Here is a 21,025-nt window from a genome sequence, read left to right on the forward strand (position 1 = left end):
ATATATATATATATATATATATATATATATATATATATATATATATATATGACATATATATATATATATGATTTGATTTTGGATTTACCCATCTCCTGTGGTTGGTTGTCTTGATGATCAGTCTGGTCTAGACTGTGACCTGCCTTTTTCAATGCCTTTTTCAATAGAAATGTATTAAGGGAATTGTTGGTACTTTAAGTATCCAATCTTTTCTCGTTGACCAGATGTTGATGAATGTAAGGTTGTGCCTGACCTGTGTAAAGGAGGGAGATGCATCAACACATTGGGCTCATATCAGTGCCAGTGTCCAGCAGGTTACCAGCAGCACATTACCACGCTGAAGTGTGAGGGTGAGTAACATACTGTCTATTCTATATCAGAAACCATGCCAAAAAGAGAATAATAGCATTCTTCACTAAATAATAGACTGCAGTGTACAATTCTGACAATATATAATTCATAAAACCAAACTGTAATTGTCTGATTATGACCCACTGATGATAACACAGGAAATGACAGGTGTTTTGTGACCAGAAGGTTATAATTGAACTCCAGGAGAAATGTCTTTGTATCAACACACACAATCAACACTTTCATTAAAGGCATTCATTTAATGTATCACGTTCACTGTATTTTTCCATGCCATGCAGCACCAAAATAACAATAAACCAGCTTGACTTGATAATTGTAAGTAAAGTCTTTTTCAGTATATATTGCAATAAAATCTCTCAGATGTGGATGAACGCTACACCATCCAGCTAGTGTGTAATAGAGGACACTGCATTAATTCAGCAGGCAGTTTCTTCTGTGAGTGTCTTTCTGGATACATGCCATCTGTAGAACGAACAAGCTGCCTTGGTAAGTTAGATGCTAATTGACTCCGTCCTGTACAAATGTAAGTTCTGATTAGACCGTTACGCTTTTTACTAAAGACTTTGCTTTTAAAATGACTGTTGTAATCAGGGCTTGACATTAAAGGGATAGTTCAGCCCCCCCAAAAAATGTTGTCATCATTTATTCAGCCTCATGTTTTTCCAAACCTGTATGAGTTTTTTTCTGCTGGACACAAAAAGAAGATATTTTTAGTAATGTTGGTAACCAGACAGTTAATTGTAGCCATTGACTTTCATATAATTTTTTTCCTACTATGGAAGTCATTGGCTATTGTCAACGGTTTCTTTACCAACATACTTCAAAACTATTTTTTTTTGTGTATTCAACAGAACAATGAAACTCATACAGGATGAGGAAATTATGATAATATTTACATTTTGGCTGAACTATCCCTTTTTTGCTCACCAGCCACTGTGGCTAGTGGTTTTCCAAAGTTACTAGCCACTGAGCATTTTCGCTGGTCACACTTTTGACTTCGATACCATGGAGAAATACTGCCATATAGATATTTTTAATATTATCTCATAATTTAAGAGGAGGTATATTAGGTTGCTTTCACTTTAAAACCAGACGCACGGATCCGTTATACTGTTATGAAGGTACAGACCAGGCTCAACCTTCTCAGCTTCTCTGGGCGACCAGATGAGAGCTGGAGAGTTAAAGCTGCTTGTTGAGGCATGTGATGAATTCTGTGTTCAGGCAGACATCACAGTTTTAGACCTCAACATGTAGTTAGCCATGCAGCCATACATATTGGGAAATACAGCAAATATGTATGCTTTCATTCATGAGATAGAATAGGACTGGGATATGACTTAAATTGACTGACTGAAGTGTTGTCCCATCACAGGGAATAAGAATGACAATAGCACTGTGTTATTTGTGTTTCTGCCCAGTGTAATACCTAGGAGGGGGGGGGGGGGGGGGGGGGGGGAGGAGTTGCAAATGGAAGTGAACCAAGGCAGCATCAGAGTCTCCTCTGTAATAGATGGTAGATGTACAGAGAGGGGATCTCCGTAGCCTCTTTTATGCTGTATATAACTGCAGATCAGTGCCAGAGCATGTGTGGATATGTCTGTCTCGCTATCATGTCTGAGGAATTCTGAGAGTATCCTTTGATTTTAATGAAAGCACATGTACAAACGACCACATCCATAAGTGCAGATGTTATGGAATGCTACTGTTAAAAGCAATTTCCTGTTCCATAGATCCAGTTTATGCTTATACAGTGGGGCAAAAAAAGTATTTAGTCATCCACCAATTGTGCATATTCTCCCACTTAAAAAGATGAGAGAGGCCTGTAATTTTCATCATAGGAACACTTCAACTATGAAAGAGAATGAGAAAAAAATCCAGAAAATCACATTGTCTAATTTTTAAAGAATTTATTTGCAAATTATGGAGGAAAATAAGTATTTGGTCAATAGCAAAAGTTAATCTCAATACTTTGTTATATACCCTTTGTTGGCAATGACAGAGGTCAAACGTTATCTGTAAGTCGCCACAAGGTTTTTACACACTGTTTCTGGTAGTTTGGCCAATTGTTTCATCTTCAATGCCCTTGCTGATGGAAGGAGGTTTTTACTCAAAATCTCATGATACATGGCCCCATTCATTCTTTCTTTTACACGGATCAGTCGTTCTGGTCCCTTTCCACCCACAGTAGCTATGGTGCAACTCAACATTCTTTCTCCTCCAAGCACAACAAGTTGAGGTTTTACTAAAAAGTTCTATTTTGGTTTGATCTGACCATATGACATTCTCCCAATCCTCTTCTGGATCATCCAAATGCTCTCTAGCAAACTTCAGACGGGCCCGGACATATACTGGGGAACATGTCTGGCACTGCAGGATTTGAGTCCCTGCCGGTGTAGTGTGTTACTGATGGTAGCCTTTTTTAATTTGGTCCCAGCTCTCTGCAGGTCATTCACTAGGTTCCCCTGTGTGGTTCTGGGATTTTTTTCTCACCGTCCTTGGGATCATTTTGACCCCACGGAGTGAGATCTTGTGTGGAGCCCCAGATCGATGGAGATTATTAGTGGTCTTGTAATTGAAAGTTGATTTCTCCCGCAGTTGATTTTTTCACACCAAGCTGCTTACAGGTCTACAATTTAGTTTCTGGTGTCCTTTGACATCTCTTTGGTCTTGGCCATAGTGGAGTTTGGAGTCTGACTGTTTGAGGTTGTGGACAGGTGTCTTTTATACTGATAACAAGTTCAAACAGGTGTCTGAGTGGAGGACAGAGGAGCCTCTTAAAGAAGAAGTTTCAGGTCTGTGAGAGCCAGAAATCTTGCTTTTTTTTTGTAGGTGACCAAACACTTATTTTCCACCACAATGTGCAAGTAAATTCTTTAAAAAATCAGACAATATGATTTTCTGGATTTTTTTTTCTTATTCTGTCCCTCGTAGTTGAAGTGTACCTATGATGAAAATTACAGGCCTCTCTCACCTTTTTAAGTGGGATAACTTGCACAATTAGTGCAATATGGTTTCACTAGTTTTAAATTTAATCATAACCAGAGGTTCAAATGCTCACCTGATTTAGGGCTGTCAAAGTTAACAAATTCATTTTAACGGGACTAAATTTATTAACGAGCGATTAACGCAGCGCACATTTTCTGTTTGGTCTGTGGCTAGCTCGTAGTTGGAGAAATCAAGATAAGCCATAGATGCAAAGGATGCAGCAGCAAACATTAATAGGTAATTAAAATTGTTAATGATGTTCGTGTGGATTTTACATTCAAAAACATCATAACCAATAAGTAATAGGCTATTTTCTACACTGGTTTTGAGGCTCTCTTCTGAACACTGTGTTTTGATGGATGTGCCGCACTCCAGAGACTTGGAAGTAAACGCCCACGGCTAGGATTGGAGAAAACTTGCATATTTAATGAGCTTAAACTCGTGACAATCATGCGATTATTCGCGATTAAATATTATAATTGATTGACAGCCCTTACCTGATTATTAACTTTTCATGGATCACATTTACACTCTGTTTTTCATGTATACATCTTTAATGTTTTGGATTAAATTTCTTTCTCTCATTGTGGATAGGTGTGTGTTTGTGTGTATTTCAGACCAGCACATTGGCGTCTGTTTTGCATCAGTTGTAAATGGACGCTGTGTTCAGGAAATCAGCGGGCGCTTTAGTAAAATCCAATGCTGTTGTGACCGTGGCCGCTGCTGGAGTCAAAGGACAGCTCTTCAAATGTGTCCTGTACCAGGATCAGGTGATTAATACACATCTTCATATAGGCTTATGTAATGCTTATTTTGCTATTTATTTATTTATTTTTATTTGCTATTTATTTTGTTTTTGGTGAACAAGTACATCTTTCTCGTGCCAGTTAAAGGGGTCATAAATTAAGAAATCAACTTTTCTTTTGAGCATTTGATATATAAAAGGTCATAGTAATATAATAATATCCTGGTTTATCTAAATATCCAGAATAGAATTTCAGAGCTGAAAACTTCCTTGTTAGTCAAAGAAAAACTTTTATAGACACCAAGCCCAGCAAACGATCGATCTCAGAAGATGCTATGCCTTGATTTCATCGTATGGTGAAACACATAACACATCATCGTATGGTGAAACAACATAAGATGAACAATGCCTGATTCTGTAGCCCTACCCACTGACTTGTACCTGATATGACAAAGGCCTACATAGAGCTAAACCGGATCAAACTTCTAAGCAATAAACATAAAACATAAGCTTCATTCGGATTCTAATATCATAAATTTGTGGATGAACTTTATTTTGAATGAATACAGCTCTCATGTTGAAGACTTTGCTCATTGTTCCTTCGTTTGTAAACAAGAAACTGGGTTTGCAGACAGGATGAGATTACGTGAATGAATGAAGCAACAGTGAGTAAAATGTGCGTAAAAAAAAGGTATATGTGACAGTATTGCATTATTACAGATCGTTTGACATCTGTTTATTTGTATGTGTCTAACAGAACACCTTAGCACGCTGTCAAAGGCTGTAGAATCCATGTGAAGAAAACACCATTTGTGGTGTTGTTGGTTTAATTGTGATTCGGGATCAGACTCGGGTATGTATGGGCCAGGGCTCACAAAGCCCAACATCCCCAGGTCTATGTGTTTTCCAGAAGAAAAAAAAAACTGCCAACAGGCTATCTTAAATAGTAAAATAACATTCCGTTCTTGATGTTCATTGTTCACTCTCTTCCACACAAATTCAAAACAATTCCCATATTTACTGACGAGGAAGCTGAAGCTCATTAAATATGCAAATATTATCCAATCCTAGCCGAATGGCATTTACTTCCAAGTCTTCAGTGCATATAAAACTCATAGCTGATAAAACTGTGTGCAGGAAAGAGCCTCACAACCAGGCTAGAAAATAGCACTTATTGTAATAATGTAATTGTATACTGTAGTATAATTACTTATTTAGTATGATGTTTTTGTATGTAAAAACCACACAAACGTCATAAACGACCTTGGACAACAGTTTAAATTTTTTTAAAAACAGTCCATGACACCTTTAACATTTAGTCTGTGCTTTTGTTAATATATTTATAATTTTTAATTTAGGGATTTTACATGTTTATATTAAACATTAGCCTAGAAATCTAGACGCACACTAGTGGCAGCAAATCTAATTTGCCGCGAGTGTTGTCTAGCAACTCTCAATACACTTCTGAGCTGTAAACTCCAAACTCTGGTCAGGCCAATCACGTCGTGTATAGAGCTGGTGGGCGGGGCTTAACATAATGACAGCCGAGTTGCGCTTGCATCTTTCTATTAAACTGAAGTCATTGTTAAGAAGGGAAGTTGTGTTCTGAGTTTTGCCGACCGGATGCGCCAAAAGTTTAATCTGTCAATGAGCTCTGCTTCACCTTCGTTGCTCTGGTTGGTTGTAGCGATATCCAATTGCGTGCAGAGGGAGTTTGAAAGACAACTGTTTATCCCGCCCCTCGGATTGAGCCCTGTCAATGGTGAGTTTCCAGACCAACATCTTAATGTGGGTCTGGCTTGTCAGGCTAATTAAACATGCTATTTGTGCATAATATAGGCTATAGTATAGCTAGGAGGGGTCTTCAACCCTGCTTCTGTTTACCCACTGTCCTGCAAAGTTTATTTCCAACCTGTTTCAGCACACCTGCCTGTGATATTCAAGCCATCCGATTAGCCGATTCAGGTGTGCATGATTAGGGCTGGAGCTGAAATTTGCAGGACAGTGCCCTCCAGGAGCAGGGTTGAATACATTTGCAATGGTAATGGTTAGTGAATATGGCAGTGTTTAAGGGGGCGGTGAAACACTCAGTTTCAGTCAATCTCATGTCAATCTTGAGTACCTATAGAGTAGTATTGCATCCTTCATATCTCCGAAAAGTCTTTAGTTTTATTATATTTATAAAATAAATATAGGCTGTACCGAGTCTTTCCGGAAAAAAACGAGCGCCTGGAGGTGTATCGTGTGGGCGGAGCTAAAGAATGACGATCGCGCTCAAAGCGGTGACGTCCTCAAGTGTGGAGAAACCCATGGCTATCGATCTCAGCTAATACAGATAATGATCCAGAATCAGATCCGGAGGCTGAAATAAATTGAACAGTAGAAACAGCAACTGCAGAACGTCTGTCTCTGTGGTATGTACTGTATTTAGTGGCATGTCAACATTTGCGCTTGTTTACTCGCAGTTAATGAGGACATGATTTGGTTTATGGACTATTGTATGAGACTAAACCTTAGCAGTAGCAAGCAAAACGGTTTTGCACATCAGACTAGTGTAACGTTATACATAGAACAACAATGGAGTAACCGAAGCGATTAATGTGGGTCTGGCTTGTCAGGCTAATTAAACATGCTATTTGTGCATAATATAGGCTATAGTATAGCTAGGAGGGGTCTTCAACCCTGCTTCTGTTTACCCACTGTCCTGCAAAGTTTATTTCCAACCTGTTTCAGCACACCTGCCTGTGATATTCAAGCCATCCGATTAGCCGATTCAGGTGTGCATGATTAGGGCTGGAGCTGAAATTTGCAGGACAGTGCCCTCCAGGAGCAGGGTTGAATACATTTGCAATGGTAATGGTTAGTGAATATGGCAGTGTTTAAGGGGGCGGTGAAACACTCAGTTTCAGTCAATCTCATGTCAATCTTGAGTACCTATAGAGTAGTATTGCATCCTTCATATCTCCGAAAAGTCTTTAGTTTTATTATATTTATAAAATAAATATAGGCTGTACCGAGTCTTTCCGGAAAAAAACGAGCGCCTGGAGGTGTATCGTGTGGGCGGAGCTAAAGAATGACGATCGCGCACAAAGCGGTGACGTCCTCAAGTGTGGAGAAACCCATGGCTATCGATCTCAGCTAATACAGATAATGATCCAGAATCAGATCCGGAGGCTGAAATAAATTGAACAGTAGAAACAGCAACTGCAGAACGTCTGTCTCTGTGGTATGTACTGTATTTAGTGGCATGTCAACATTTGCGCTTGTTTACTCGCAGTTAATGAGGACATGATTTGGTTTATGGACTATTGTATGAGACTAAACCTTAGCAGTAGCAAGCAAAACGGTTTTGCATGTCAGACTAGTGTAACGTTATACATAGAACAACAATGGAGTAACCGAAGCGAAGCACGCGATCGTGTCGTTTACTCACGCGACGATAGCCAACAGCAGACATTTGAAGCAGTTTTACTCACCAGCTGCTTCCAAAGCAGGACCGAACCTTTATCGCTGGGACCGCTCCGTCACTACACACTTCTTTGGTATGATTTGGTGAAGTCCTGTGACAGCAGTGACCGTGGAAATCCACTTTGCGACTCGACTGAAGCGATGTTGTGAAGCTTCCCGTCATTTCTGCGTTCAAATCGGTTCAAATGCAGTGCTGCCTTCCCGGAATGCTGTGCTAAAGCGTTGAAGTCGCTTGATGTCACCCATAGTAATAAAGTGGAGCACGGCGTGGACTATAACGACATAAGTGTTCACGGACGACTGGATCTGCAGCTTGAGAGAGTGTTTATGGTCATGAATTTCCTCTCTCGCTCTAGTCACGCGCACGCGCACACTACCGGGAGAAGAGCCCGTATGGCCCATACAAGGACCTTCCGCTCTATCGAACAAGCCGACCCTCTACCGTCAAGCCGACCTATACTCGAAAAAAACTCTCCGAAACTTGTGAGAAACCGGAAGGAGTGTTTTTGACACAGAAATACTCCATCAAACGTCCAACATTAGTTTTTTGAACTTTGTCTATGTTTTAGGATGGGAATCCAAGTCTTTAACAGTGTAAAAAGCTCAGAATGCCTGAGCTTTCTGACATCTGTTTATTTGTAAACCCCCCCCCCCCCCCCCCCCCACACACACACACACACACATACACACACAGTGTATTTGGTCTTGGCGAAATATCTTCTATGCTGGTGCAGAGCAAGTACTAAGACTTGCTACTGCTGCACTTGTAACATACATACAGTAAATAGTCCTGTAGCAGATCTATACAGGTGGAGCTGGGGAAAGTGGAGTTTCTGAAGTACACTACATACTTCTAATGGTAAACAATGGCAAGTATTTGAATGTTGAGGAGCGAGCTCTTTGCCAATAACAACGTGATCACTAACATTTTAATATAACACAATAATAATTGAGTTAAGGACCTATACATGAAAGAACTTTGTATTTATTTTCATACACATAAATTGCGCAACAATGGGCAGGATGTGGTGGCCCTAGGATGTGGTGGCCCCCTGACTACAAGGGATTTGGGCCAGGCCTGTGTAATGGTGGGCTTGGGCCGTGGAGCAGTCACCAAGACCATGGAGTCTCACTCTTTTCTTTTCCCTACAGATGAATACTTCAGCATCTGTCTGGTGGGCTCTGCTCTGAGTGGTTACAGTGAAGAGGATTCTGATATGAACCCTCAAAACCCCAGCAGCTTCAATCCTGCCACTAATGACCAGATACTTCACCCCCTCAATGACAATGGACACATGATACCTCAGATTCACCAGACTCCTCAAATTCTTCAAATTTCCCAAATTCCTCAGATCCCAAGGAATGGTAATCGATTTAAACCACAACAACCTGTTTTTGGTGAGCAAAATCTTATGTTGAAGGATATGTCTTTCAGGCTAATGTTTTGTAAATAATTGAGAATTGTTTTAAAAAAATACAGTAATTTAAGTTAGAAATACTTATTTTTTGTGTGTTTTAGAAAGAAGTATGCATACCAAGTGTTCATTTATTTGGTCAACCTTAACAGTAAAAACAGTAATATTGTTAAATATTATAACAATTTAAAATAACAATTTTCTATGTGAATATATTGTTAAACTTTAATGTGTTCAAATTTAATGTATCTTGCCAGCTAGAAAACGTTTGAATTGTAATATTTCATTTTACTGCTTTTTCTATATTTTAAAAAAAGCTGCTTTACCTTGCTAAGCATAAGAGAGTTCATACAGAAGCATTAGAAAAATCATAATTATTGCAAAATTTTGACCGATAGGTTTATATATTCTTTGCAAATAAAATAAATAATTGACCATACAACAATCTATTCTTAGCTGCTAATGAGGCCCTGATGAGTTTTTTTGTTTGTTTTTTTGCAGTTAGTGTAAATGATACGGTGAACAGATGTCGCCTGTTTCCTAATCTGTGTCTGAATGGACGCTGTGTACCCATGGGCTCTGACTACCGCTGTGACTGTAACACTGGATACAGAGAGGAAAGCAGTGGACAGTGCTCAGGTCATTTCAAATTGCTATTTGTCTACAAATCAAATGTTAACAATGTTCTGAACTTAAATCAAACATTTCATGAATTGTGTTCACCTGCTCAGTCCGTATCAAAGAATTACGAATGGTCCAGAATCTGAACCGGCATCTCTAAGAGCTATAAAAATATGAAAATATGGGCAACAATCATCTACCTAAAGCAATGACTTTTACTGAGCAACTGATGTGAGTGTTGTGTGTTTTTTGCTCAGATGAAGATGAGTGTACGTTTGAACCCTGCACTAATGGAAACTGTATCAACACTCCTGGATCCTACTACTGCAAATGCCACACAGGCTTTCTGAGAGTTCCAGGAAAACAGGCCTGCATTGGTGGGTATCTATCGATAGACATAACAGGCTGTTTTGGCAAGAAGAGTGTAGATAGATAGATAGATAGATAGATAGATAGATAGATAGATAGATAGATAGATAGATAGATAGATAGATAGATAGATAGATAGATAGATAGATAGATAGATAGATAGATAGATAGATAGATAGATAGATAGATAGATAGATAGATAGATAGATAGATAGATAGATAGATAGATAGATAGATAGATAGATAGTATCTATTATAGTATCTATAGATAGTATCTATCTATAGATAGATACTATCTATCTATCTATCTATCTATCTATCTATCTATCTATCTATCTATCTATCTATCTATCTATCTATCTATCTATCTATCTATCTATCTATCTATCTATCTATCTATCTATCTATCCATCCATCCATCCATCCATCCATCCATCCATCCATCCATCCATCCATCCATCCGCATACTGATCAGGCATAACAGGCTGTTTTGGCAAGAAGAGTGTGACCAATATTATATATTATGTCTGATTGGTGTGTGTGTGTGTGTGTGTGTGTGTGTGTGTGTGTGTGTGTGTGTGTGTGTGTGTGTGTGTGTGTGTGTGTATATGCAAACACTTCCAAAAAGAGTTATATTTGGTTCTTTATTGGCCTTGAGCTTTTATATATACATGTGTATGTGGGTCTCGTGTTTTTGTCACCTTTTTCTTTTCTTTTTTTAGCAGTTTTATTTATTTATTTATTTAAGAAACAGGGACAGCGTACAATAAACATTAACCTCAAAGGGAGAGATGCATAGTACCGGGTTTTAGCTCAAGAGCTAATTTTCACCCGTAGTCCCTGGGCAGGCTGATGTTAAGCTACAATATATAAACAAACATGAGTAATAAGATTTACAATTGCCAAAATAATAATAAATAAAAAAAATTGTACAAAAGTTCATGTTCACACCTTTCATATACTTAGACCTTAGAACACACACTTACACACATACACATATCTGGTCACATGTGGGAACAAATTTGATTTGATAAAAGCCATTTCTTTACTTGGCGTGTGAAGGTGTAAAAATGTGGGCTTTTTTTAGCTCTGTAGGCAACATATTCCACTGACGAGCGGCCACACAAGAAAACGCAGAGTTTCCAAATACTGAAACTCTGTTTCCAAATACTGAAACTTCTCCCTGAGTTTGCACCCCTTTAGCAATTTCTTACACAGCCCAATTGACACATTTCACATTTACAGGTTTCTCAGAAGCAGAACTCGTCATAGTTGGGTAAAATTCTATAGCGCTAAATTCGAGAATACATTAAATATTGTTTTGTGTTCTCATTTGCTCAAATAGCAAAACAAAAACTTAACAATTGTTTTTCCCAACTTTCAAAAAGATGAAAAAAAAATTGACTGAAAAAAACAGAGATTGATAATGGCAGTCTGAAGATGGAACATGTCAATTTTATCGTCACTGCACAGCCGGTGTATCAAAGCAGTGTTAACTAGTTTTTTGTAATATGATGCAAAAGCAATATTATACTAAGTATAGTGTTATAAATGTAAATACAGTACATTATTTGTAAAAAGACTTGTATTTTCATAAAAATATAAAAAATGTTGCAATATTTATGATGTTGATTCTAATAATGGTTTTGGTCCTACAGGGCCAAAACGAAAATCTACTCTAGGTATTACATGTTAGGCTAGAATATGGTGAAGTTGTATTCACTTCTGTAATCATATTTTTTGTAGACATTGATGAATGTCTTCAGAATAGGGCTCTGTGTAAGAACGCCCGCTGTCTGAATACTGAGGGCAGTTTTCAGTGCATCTGTAACACAGGATTCAAGATCACACCTGATGGGAGAAACTGCATTGGTAAGACACTCATCACCACATAGTCACCTTTTTAAAAAATTTAGCAGTTAAATGTAATAATCCCCAACCCACACACACACACACACACACACACACACACACACACAGTACAAATATTTTTGCTATAATACAGGAATTACATTAAAGAAACCCACGGCTAAATAATCATTAGCCCCCACAGTAAGCATGTACGGTAATAAGGGTTTCCTGTATTGCCAATCAGATCATGATGAATGTGCAGCCACAAACATGTGTCTTAATGGCATGTGCATCAATGAAGATGGCAGCTTTAAATGTGTGTGTAAACCTGGATTCACCCTTAACTCCAGCGGCCGATACTGTACAGGTGAAATCTCCCTTTCCCATTTCTAAAAATATTATTACTGTAAAAGTGTCAATTACAGAAATAATCATCTGTTTTTTTAGATTTAGTTTGTAATATGGGCTTACATTTGAATATTTCCAAATTGTGTGTGTGTGTTTGTGTGTGTGTGTGTGTGTGTGTGTGTGTGTGTGTGTGTGTGTGTGTCTCACAGATATCAATGAGTGCCAGACACCAGGTGTGTGCATGAATGGACGGTGTGTAAACACGCAGGGCTCTTTCCAGTGTGAGTGTTTTGCAGGTCTTACTGTAGGAGTAAGTGGCCGCATATGTGTAGGTAAGAGCAAGCTAAACTTGCACATTTGCATGCACAATAATATATTTGTCCAGATCAGGGGCGGGTTAAGATCTACACAGGACCCTAGGCTCAGGGATTTCTATAGCTCTATAGTTTTATGCAACATTCAAATTGTACACATACATTAAAGTTGCAACTTTGGATAGAAAAATAGTTATTGTAGTAATAAATCCCTGTTTCATAACAAAGCAAGCAATCTGCAGTTTTGAAAAGCGTTATGTAAGAAACTGAGGGTTTTCTCAGAGCTGTAGTTTAAGTTTCACTTGATGATGATGTGCTCAGATCTCTGTGTGGGTCAGACATGCTGTTGCTGTTGTTGATTGATTGTAGGAAATCTCACTGGATTGTTACAATATTTGCAAAAGGAATGTTTGGAAATCTAAAACTGCTGTTTCCTAATGGAACACTAATGCAAAGATGAATTACTGTCTTAAAGTAAATGTTTTTCAGAGACATTAACTTTTGCGCAGCACAGTATTTATTCCTAACATATAACTATTATGAAAGTAGATATTTAACTAGATTAAAATTTGTTGCCAGTTTGTTTAGGGGGAATTATTTTTTTTAAAGGTGCACTATACAACTTTCCGTCCACTGGCGCCTATTCTAAACAAAGGTGTAGTTTGATGATGCCAAGTGTGAGCGCAGTATCTTGGGACATGTGGTCTTCACCTCACAGCCGGTGGAAAATAGGACTCGGGCAGAAATCATGTTCATGGATGCAGTTATTTATGTTTATGTTAGAGGTCGTCCGATAGTGGATTTTACTGATACCGATAGCTAGGTTGGACCTCGCTTGCCGATAACCGATTAATCGACCGATAGTTTTTAAAAAGATACTAGATTAAAATATCAATCAATCAACTTTATTTATATAGCGCTTTTACAATCACGATTGTGTCAAAGCAGCTTCACAGTGTCAAACAGGATAATATTGCGACAAAATTAGATTTGGCTGTACAGTCGTACTGGAGAAAACAGTAATGTTATCAGCTTATTTTAATTTAATAAAGCGACAATGTTGGCAGATCAGTATTATAGTTTATAGAATTAAATAAGACCTAATTCATACATTTTATTTGTATAATAAGTTGAATAACTTTAATCATATTTTTAGTGTCCCCAAATGAGCAAGCCAAGCCAAAGGCGACAATATAATAATAATACATAAAATAACAGGTAAAAAAGCAGTGCTGAACATTATTACAAGAAATTTTATTACAAAAAAAAAGTACTGAACCATGAAAATGTGTTAAATTTCATATGTAAATATGAAAATATTTAAAAATTCTACAGAAAATAAGTACAACATTAAAATATTACAAATAAATGTTTCTTAAGCTATAACCTAGAAACATGTATGTAAATGTCAGGTAACAGACTGCAAATCCCATTTGTTAGTAAGGATGTATTTATTTAGCTAGCTTACATGAAATAAATGCATTATGTAATGTACATTTTACAGCATGTTTTAATATTCGAGCAATACAATTCTACCTTAATCATTCATGTTAGTTCATAGTGCATAAAAAAGGTTAATAGATAAAACTAACAATGAATAATACTTTTACAGCATTTATTAACCTTACTTAATGTTACAAATGGAATATTATTGTATTATATTAAAGGTCCCATTCTTCGCGTGTTTTCGAAGCTTTGATTATGTTTACAGTGTGCAATATAACATGAGTTCATGTTTCGCGTGTAAAAAAACACAGTATTTTTCTCACAATTTACTTATCTGTACAGCGCTGTTTCCTCTGTCCTAAAAACGGCCTGATGATTTCCTTCTTCTATGAAGTCCCTCCTTCATAAATACGTAACGAGTTCTGATTAGGCCAGCGCTTCCCGCGCTGTGATTGGAAAGCAGCTTAGCATACGTTGCCCGGAAAGGTCCCGCCTCTTACCATAACGGGTAGATACGCGCGCTCAATGTTATTGCAAAAATGTCTATATTGCCTTATCAATTTGAGCCGGAATCAGACCCGGAGAATATCGAAGAGGATCGATTACAACCTGCTCTGGAAAGACTTTTGCAGGATGTTTCAGAACGGTAAGCTGTCTATTCAGTAGTTTAAACTGATTATTAATGTTACAAACACCAACAATCGATGGTGTCTGTATGAATTACTACACTTTTATATGCTACGTTTTTCGGATTAGTTTCAATTACCATCTAATGTTAGTTAACAAAGCTAAACAGCGTTGCACTTTGTGTAATGAGTTACATAAACGGTTAAACGGACCAACTTAAATAATAAAATACACTTACCGGTTGTGGTCCATAAACAACGCCTTCTCCAGACAAAGAGGGAACTGCGTCATCTTTTAAGAATAATCTTTCTGCGAATCCGGCATTAAACTGATTGAGATTGAGGAAGCAGTCCTCAGCAAAATGTGCTGCACATAGTTTTAAATTGTGATTATAATTTTCCGGAACCGAGTTAAACATAAACTGTAGCCATTGATCTCTACATACAGCGTCCGTGGGAAGGCCAAACAAAGGTGATTTGACTACAGGATGAAAATAACAAAAAATAGCAAAAGGACAACGCCCCCGAATTTGCGTGTTCTTGTGGGCGGAGGGTTCGTCAACAAACAGTTTTAGTTGCGTCATTAAACCTGGAAGTGCAGGGCTGTAGTCCAAACCAGCTGTTTGCTGTAGGCTTTGAAAGGCAACTTCTGTTAAATAAAATATCTCGCTTGGCATTGAACTTTGAGCTTTATAATTTTACAGGTATTATTTATGCTCTAACAGCAACATTACACACTAACTAAAGTTAAAGACAATCTCATGTCAATCTTGAGTACCTATAGAGTAGAATTGCATCCTTCATATCTCTGAAGAGTCTTTAGTTTTATTATATTTATAAAAGAATTATAGGCTGTACCGAGTCTTTCCGGAAAAAAACGAGGGCCTGGAGGCGTATCGTGTGGGCGGAGCTAAAGAATGACGAGCGCACAAAGCGGTGACGTTCTCATGCGTGGAGAAACCTATGGCTATCGAGCTCAGCTAATACAGATAATGATCCAGAATCTCATTCGGAGGCTGAAATAAATTGAACAGGAGAAACAGCAACAGCAGGACGTCCGTCTCTCTGTGGTATGTACTGTATTTAGTGGCCTGTCAACATTTGTGTGCTTACTCGCAGTTTATGAGGACATGATTCGGTTTATGGACTATTGTATGCGACTAAACCTTAGCAGTAGCAAGCAAAACGGTTTTGCTAGTCAGACTAGTGTAACGTTATACATAGAACAACAATGGAGTAACCGTTAGCGCATTTGAATGACGAAGCACGCAATCGTGTCGTTTACTGATGTTTACTCACGCGAACGATAGCCAACAGCATAGACATTTGAAGCAGTTTTACTCACCGGCTGCTTCCAAAGCAGGACCGAACCTTTATCGCTGGGAACGGTCCGTCACTACACACTTCTTTGGTATGATTTTGTCCTGTGACAGCAGTGACCGTGGAAATCCACTTTGCGACGCGACTGAAGCGATGTTGTGAAGCTTCCCGTCATTTCTGCGTTCAAATCGGTTCAAATGCAGCGCTGCCTTCCCTGAATGCTGTGCTGAAGCGTTGAGGTCGCTTGATGTCACCCATAGGAATAAAGTGGAGCTGGATCTGCACCTGAGCTGGATCTGCACCTGAGCGAGTGTTTATGGGCGTGCATTTCCTCTCTTGCTTTAGTCACGCGCACGGGCACCCTACCGGGAGAAGAGCCCGTACGGCCCATACAAGGACCTTCCGCTCTATCGACGTCAAGCCGACCCATACTCGGAAAAAACTCTCCGAAACTTGTGAGAAATACTTTTTGACACAGAAATACTCCATCAAACGTCCAACATTAGTTTTTTGAAACTTTGTCTATGTTTAGGATGGGAATCCAAGTCTTTAACAGTGTAAAAAGTTCAGTATGCATGAAACAGCATTTCACCCCCCCCTTTAAATGCTTGAGGTAACCATTGCTGCTAATATTAGCGTCCTGTCACCCTCAACGACAAAGTATATATACTGCTGTTCTTCCCCTGCTAAAGCATCTAGTCAACAAATCAATTACTTTATAATGATTTGGCAACATGTACTGAAGTGCTCTGTATTTATACCGTTTCTCTGTTGGTGTTTTAAACGCGCATCAGATGTGTCAGCGTGCTCTGTGCAGCGTGAGCTGTGAAACGCGGAGCCTAATGTGTTAATGTAAACAATCAGTGATAGTTTTTCATTTGGCCTCTAGAGGCCGCTCTCGCGCTATATAATGCCAGCAGACCCTTCTCAGAGCTCTCGTGGCTACTGTGTAATGACAGCAGCGTTCTCACGCGCTCCCGCAACAGACACAAACCAGAAAAACTATCGGTTTTGATTTTTGCCGATAACTGATTGTCCCACCAATCACCTATCGGTGCCGATTAATCGGCAAATCCGATGAATTGGTCGACCTCTAGTTACTGTAGTGTAAAGCAGAGCAGGACCGAGTGTTGTGGAGCTGAGCACGGCCACTGGGGCGATTGTTATACAAACACACGTCTCGCGAGTACCGGTACTTTTATTATGACGGGACAGGACAGAGTCGCTGGGCACCCGCACTTCCGCTTTTTCGGGTCATGATTATAAGGTAAAGCACTACTGTTTATCATATTACATTTAAGTGTGTTTAAAATTGTTATGACGCTCCTCTGTGTATTCGCTCGGCACTGCTGTGACATGTTCATACTGCTAAGAGAAGAGCGTTTCTGCAGAATAAAACCGAGGGTAATGCAGATATGAAGCGATTGACAGGCGACTCGCTCAAACGCTATGCTGAAACGTCCCGGTCCTTAGTTAAAATAGCAATTTTCTCACAATTTACAAATAGTTGGAAACATTTGAGATATTGTAAGAACTGAACAAAATATATAACAATGGCCTAGTGGTGTTTGGATATTTTACTGCAAAAATACTACATAGTGCACCTTTAAATGTATACAATCTGTTGATTTATTGATATTTTTGTGTTTGTTATATTATATTATTTTATTTTATTTTGTTTATTGTTTTATTTTATTTATCTGACACCAAAACACCAAAGACAACAGGTAAATTTACACTATAAGACTAATTAAAACTAGAAAAACACTATTCCAGCATTTACCTCAAAAAGGCATAAAATACCTTGCAAGGATTTCTGCACAGGTACTCTGTAGTTTGCTTTTCTGTCGCAGTGGTCCATGGGGAGTGGTTTTTAATCTTATTGTGTTTTCCGTACAGTGATGCCGGCAATTTAGTTACTTAGTAACGCGTTACTCTAATCTGACTACTTTACAGTAATGACTAATCTAACGCGTTTCTATTTCCAAACCAGTAATCCGATTAAAGTAATTTATCCAAGTCACTGTTACGATTTTAGTCATTTTCCTTAGTAAAAAAAAATTAAAAAAAAATAAAAAAAAAAAAAAATATATATATATATATATATATATATATATATATATATATATATATATATATATATATATATATATATGCTTTCTTCTTGCATCTCGGGGGAAGTATTTTTTCAGGAAATATTTTTTAATTTCAACTTAAAATGGCAGGAGATACATTGTTGATGTTACTGTTAAAAATAAACTTCCAATAAATTGAGTGTTGGCAAAAACGGTTGTCATTTCTATGTTGAGGCGACAGGGGTGTTGTCGGAAACTGCTGAATGTAACTAATAAAGTAACTTGCAATCTTACTTTGTTACTTTTAAAATCAAGTCATCTGTAAAGTAACTGTTACTTTTTAAATGAGTAATCAGTAATCAGATTACTTTTTCAAAGTAACTGTGGCGACTCTGTTCCTGTAGCAGTATGGCATAGTTTCGACTGTATTCCTCATATATTTCTTTGGCAGACACACACATGCACAGCACCTGTTATGCAGCTGTTAAAAGAGGCGTGTGTTTACGGCCCTTCGAGAGACCTGTCACCAAGTCACAGTGCTGCTGTGCCAACCCTGACTATGCCTTTGGTGAGCCGTGCCATCCCTGCCCTGGCAAACACTCAGGTATACTTTGCCCAGTTACTCTAAGTATACTGATTACTGGACTAATTGACATGTCGTTTGTTATTTATTTGTTTATGGAAACAGCTTGCTGAACTGTACTTACTGTTAAAAAGTAATTCTACTGTATTTAAAAGTAATTCTACTGTTTTAAAATATGTGTAACTTTACATATATAAAGTGGTCTTCTGAAACTTCAGGAATGGGGTATTATTCACACGGAAGCTTTTTTTTCAGCTGGTTTTACAGACCTGCAGAGATGCGTTGAGTATGTTTCAGACTTAAAGCTTGTTTCTTCACATTTCTGGTGTGAAGATATTAGTTAAAAAGGGTGTGAGACTCGTATAGACATGAATGTCTAGAGTAGAACTCAGTCAGTGTTAAAGTATAGGGTCTTCATTGTGCGTGTTGTTGCATATGGGAGCGAAGCAGGCTACAGTTTACAGGTTTTCTAAACATGGATCTTGTTTTTTCCCTTACGGATGTTGATTTTCATGCACTGTTACACTTTATGAGAGAGTTTTGGGAGGAGAACCAAACCAGAATTAAGAACATATGGAAATTAAGACCAGCTCTGCTTAATTTAAAGGATCTATAAACAAATAAATGAAAATAATTAAATGGTTGTGTTTTCTGTCTCACATGTATTTCATCAATGTCTCCCAAACATGTATTTTTTACTTATGATTATGATCTACTGTTACTTCAGTTTAGTATCAGTACATTTCAGTACATTAGTACATGTACATATATCTTGTAGTTGCTTTAATTTTCCTATAATAAATATGAGTTGTTCTGATGAGGGGAGGGTGCATTTTTTTTGTTGCAAAACTGAATGTTAGATGCAGTTTATTCATGCTAATGCATTCATAAGTCTGATTAAACAAAATATGTAAAGCATGTTATCCTTTCACACAGATTCAAGGTATTTACTGCTGTCTACTGTTGTTATCTTGCTGTTCTAGCTGAGTTTCAGGCCTTGTGTGCGAGCGGTGCTGGATTTTCTGCTGATGGCAAAGGTAATTCTGATGTCATGCTTCATGTTTTATCCTACAAACAGGCTGGAATTAACTACACAACTTCTGTGTCATTTTACCGTGCATGCGTCTATATTAGTTGCCGAAAGTCATACAAACTAATTAAAGTGAGAAAAAAAAATTGTTAAAAAAATGATATATATTCTGGAGTGTCTGCTGGGGATATCTATCTATACAACTGTCAATTTGTGTGTCCTCTGAATTTGCCTCACCAGCGCATCATTTTCAATAAACCCATCTCCGGCATGACTCCGATCTTTCAAATATTCATATTCACATATTCATATGTGTAATCAACATGCCATCCTCAATAAATCCCTCTCAGGGAACATGGGTTATATTCATAACCCGAGACGTTCCCTTTATCGAGGGAACTCGCACTGAGTCATCGTAGATGACACATCGGGGAACGAGTACCCACTAGTCCTCGCCTATCTTGGGCCCCATGATATGGACCGGAGTGCATAATCAGGGGGCGAGCACCCTAGCGCCTGGCGTCGCCGGGAGGTGCAGACTGTAATATCTCACGAAAGTATGCGGTGTGGCCCACCCAGCCTCCTCGCAAATCTCTTGCAAAGAAGCTCCGGAAAGGAGGGCTACCGAGGAGGCCATGCCCCTGGTAGAATGAGCCCTCACGGCTATAGGTGAAAGCAAGTTGCGCACCTGATAGGCCGTGGCTATTGCCTGGACAATCCAGTTACTAATAGTCTGTTTTGCCACAGGCAGCCCTTTCCTAGGTGGGCCAAAGCACACTAACAACTGATCTGACTTCCTCCACTGGGCAGACCTCTCCAAATAAATCCTCAATGCCCGCATCTGCCATCACATGAGGCGGGGGATGAAAGGCCTGGAGAACCACCGACCGTACCGCATTAGATGGTACCTTGGGAATGTATCCCGGGATCGGCTGCAAGATAGCTTTCACTCCGCCTGGGGCAAACTCCAAGCAATTGGGTGTGACTGCCAATGCCTGAAGGTCCCCTACTCTCCTCAGAGAAGTGATGGCTAAGAGAAAATCTACCTTAAGCGTAAGGTTCTTGGCCTCAGCCAACTCCAGCGGTTCGAAGGGGGCCTCAACCAACCCTTCGAGCACCACTGCCAGATCCCACGTAGGGATCCTGGAACGAGCCACAGGTCTCATCCTCCGCGCTCCTCGGAGGAACCGTACAACCAGATGGTGCCTCCCCAGAGGTCCTTCACCTAACGGTGCATGGAAAGCTCCTATCGCTGCCACATACACCTTAAGTGTGGACGGGGTAAGCCCGGCGGAAAACCGATCTTGAAGAAACTCCAGTACTGAAGCCACAGCGCAGTTAACTGGGTCTACTTCACGGTCTCTACACCACATGGAAAACACTCTCAACTTTAAGTTGTACAGCCTCCTGGTGGAAGGAGGCCTGGAGCTGAGTATAGTCTCCACGACACCTGCTGA

General features: G+C 38.9%; 1 protein-coding gene across 1 annotated transcript in view; it reads left to right on the forward strand.

Moving 5' to 3' along the window:
• Positions 1-21,025, forward strand: part of LOC137061869 (fibrillin-2) — a 148,188-nt gene that overhangs the window by 24,075 nt on the left and 103,088 nt on the right. Inside the window, exons 7-17 of the mRNA XM_067432487.1 lie at positions 225-350; positions 733-858; positions 3,975-4,127; positions 8,723-8,968; positions 9,487-9,624; positions 9,864-9,983; positions 11,722-11,847; positions 12,071-12,193; positions 12,384-12,506; positions 18,407-18,559; positions 19,522-19,575. Of these exons, the coding sequence (XP_067288588.1) occupies positions 225-350; positions 733-858; positions 3,975-4,127; positions 8,723-8,968; positions 9,487-9,624; positions 9,864-9,983; positions 11,722-11,847; positions 12,071-12,193; positions 12,384-12,506; positions 18,407-18,559; positions 19,522-19,575 (1,488 nt within the window). The remainder of the gene's footprint in view (positions 1-224; positions 351-732; positions 859-3,974; positions 4,128-8,722; positions 8,969-9,486; positions 9,625-9,863; positions 9,984-11,721; positions 11,848-12,070; positions 12,194-12,383; positions 12,507-18,406; positions 18,560-19,521; positions 19,576-21,025) is intronic.

Source organism: Pseudorasbora parva, chromosome 23 (assembly GCF_024679245.1).
Source record: "Pseudorasbora parva isolate DD20220531a chromosome 23, ASM2467924v1, whole genome shotgun sequence".
Classification (NCBI taxonomy): domain Eukaryota; kingdom Metazoa; phylum Chordata; class Actinopteri; order Cypriniformes; family Gobionidae; genus Pseudorasbora; species Pseudorasbora parva.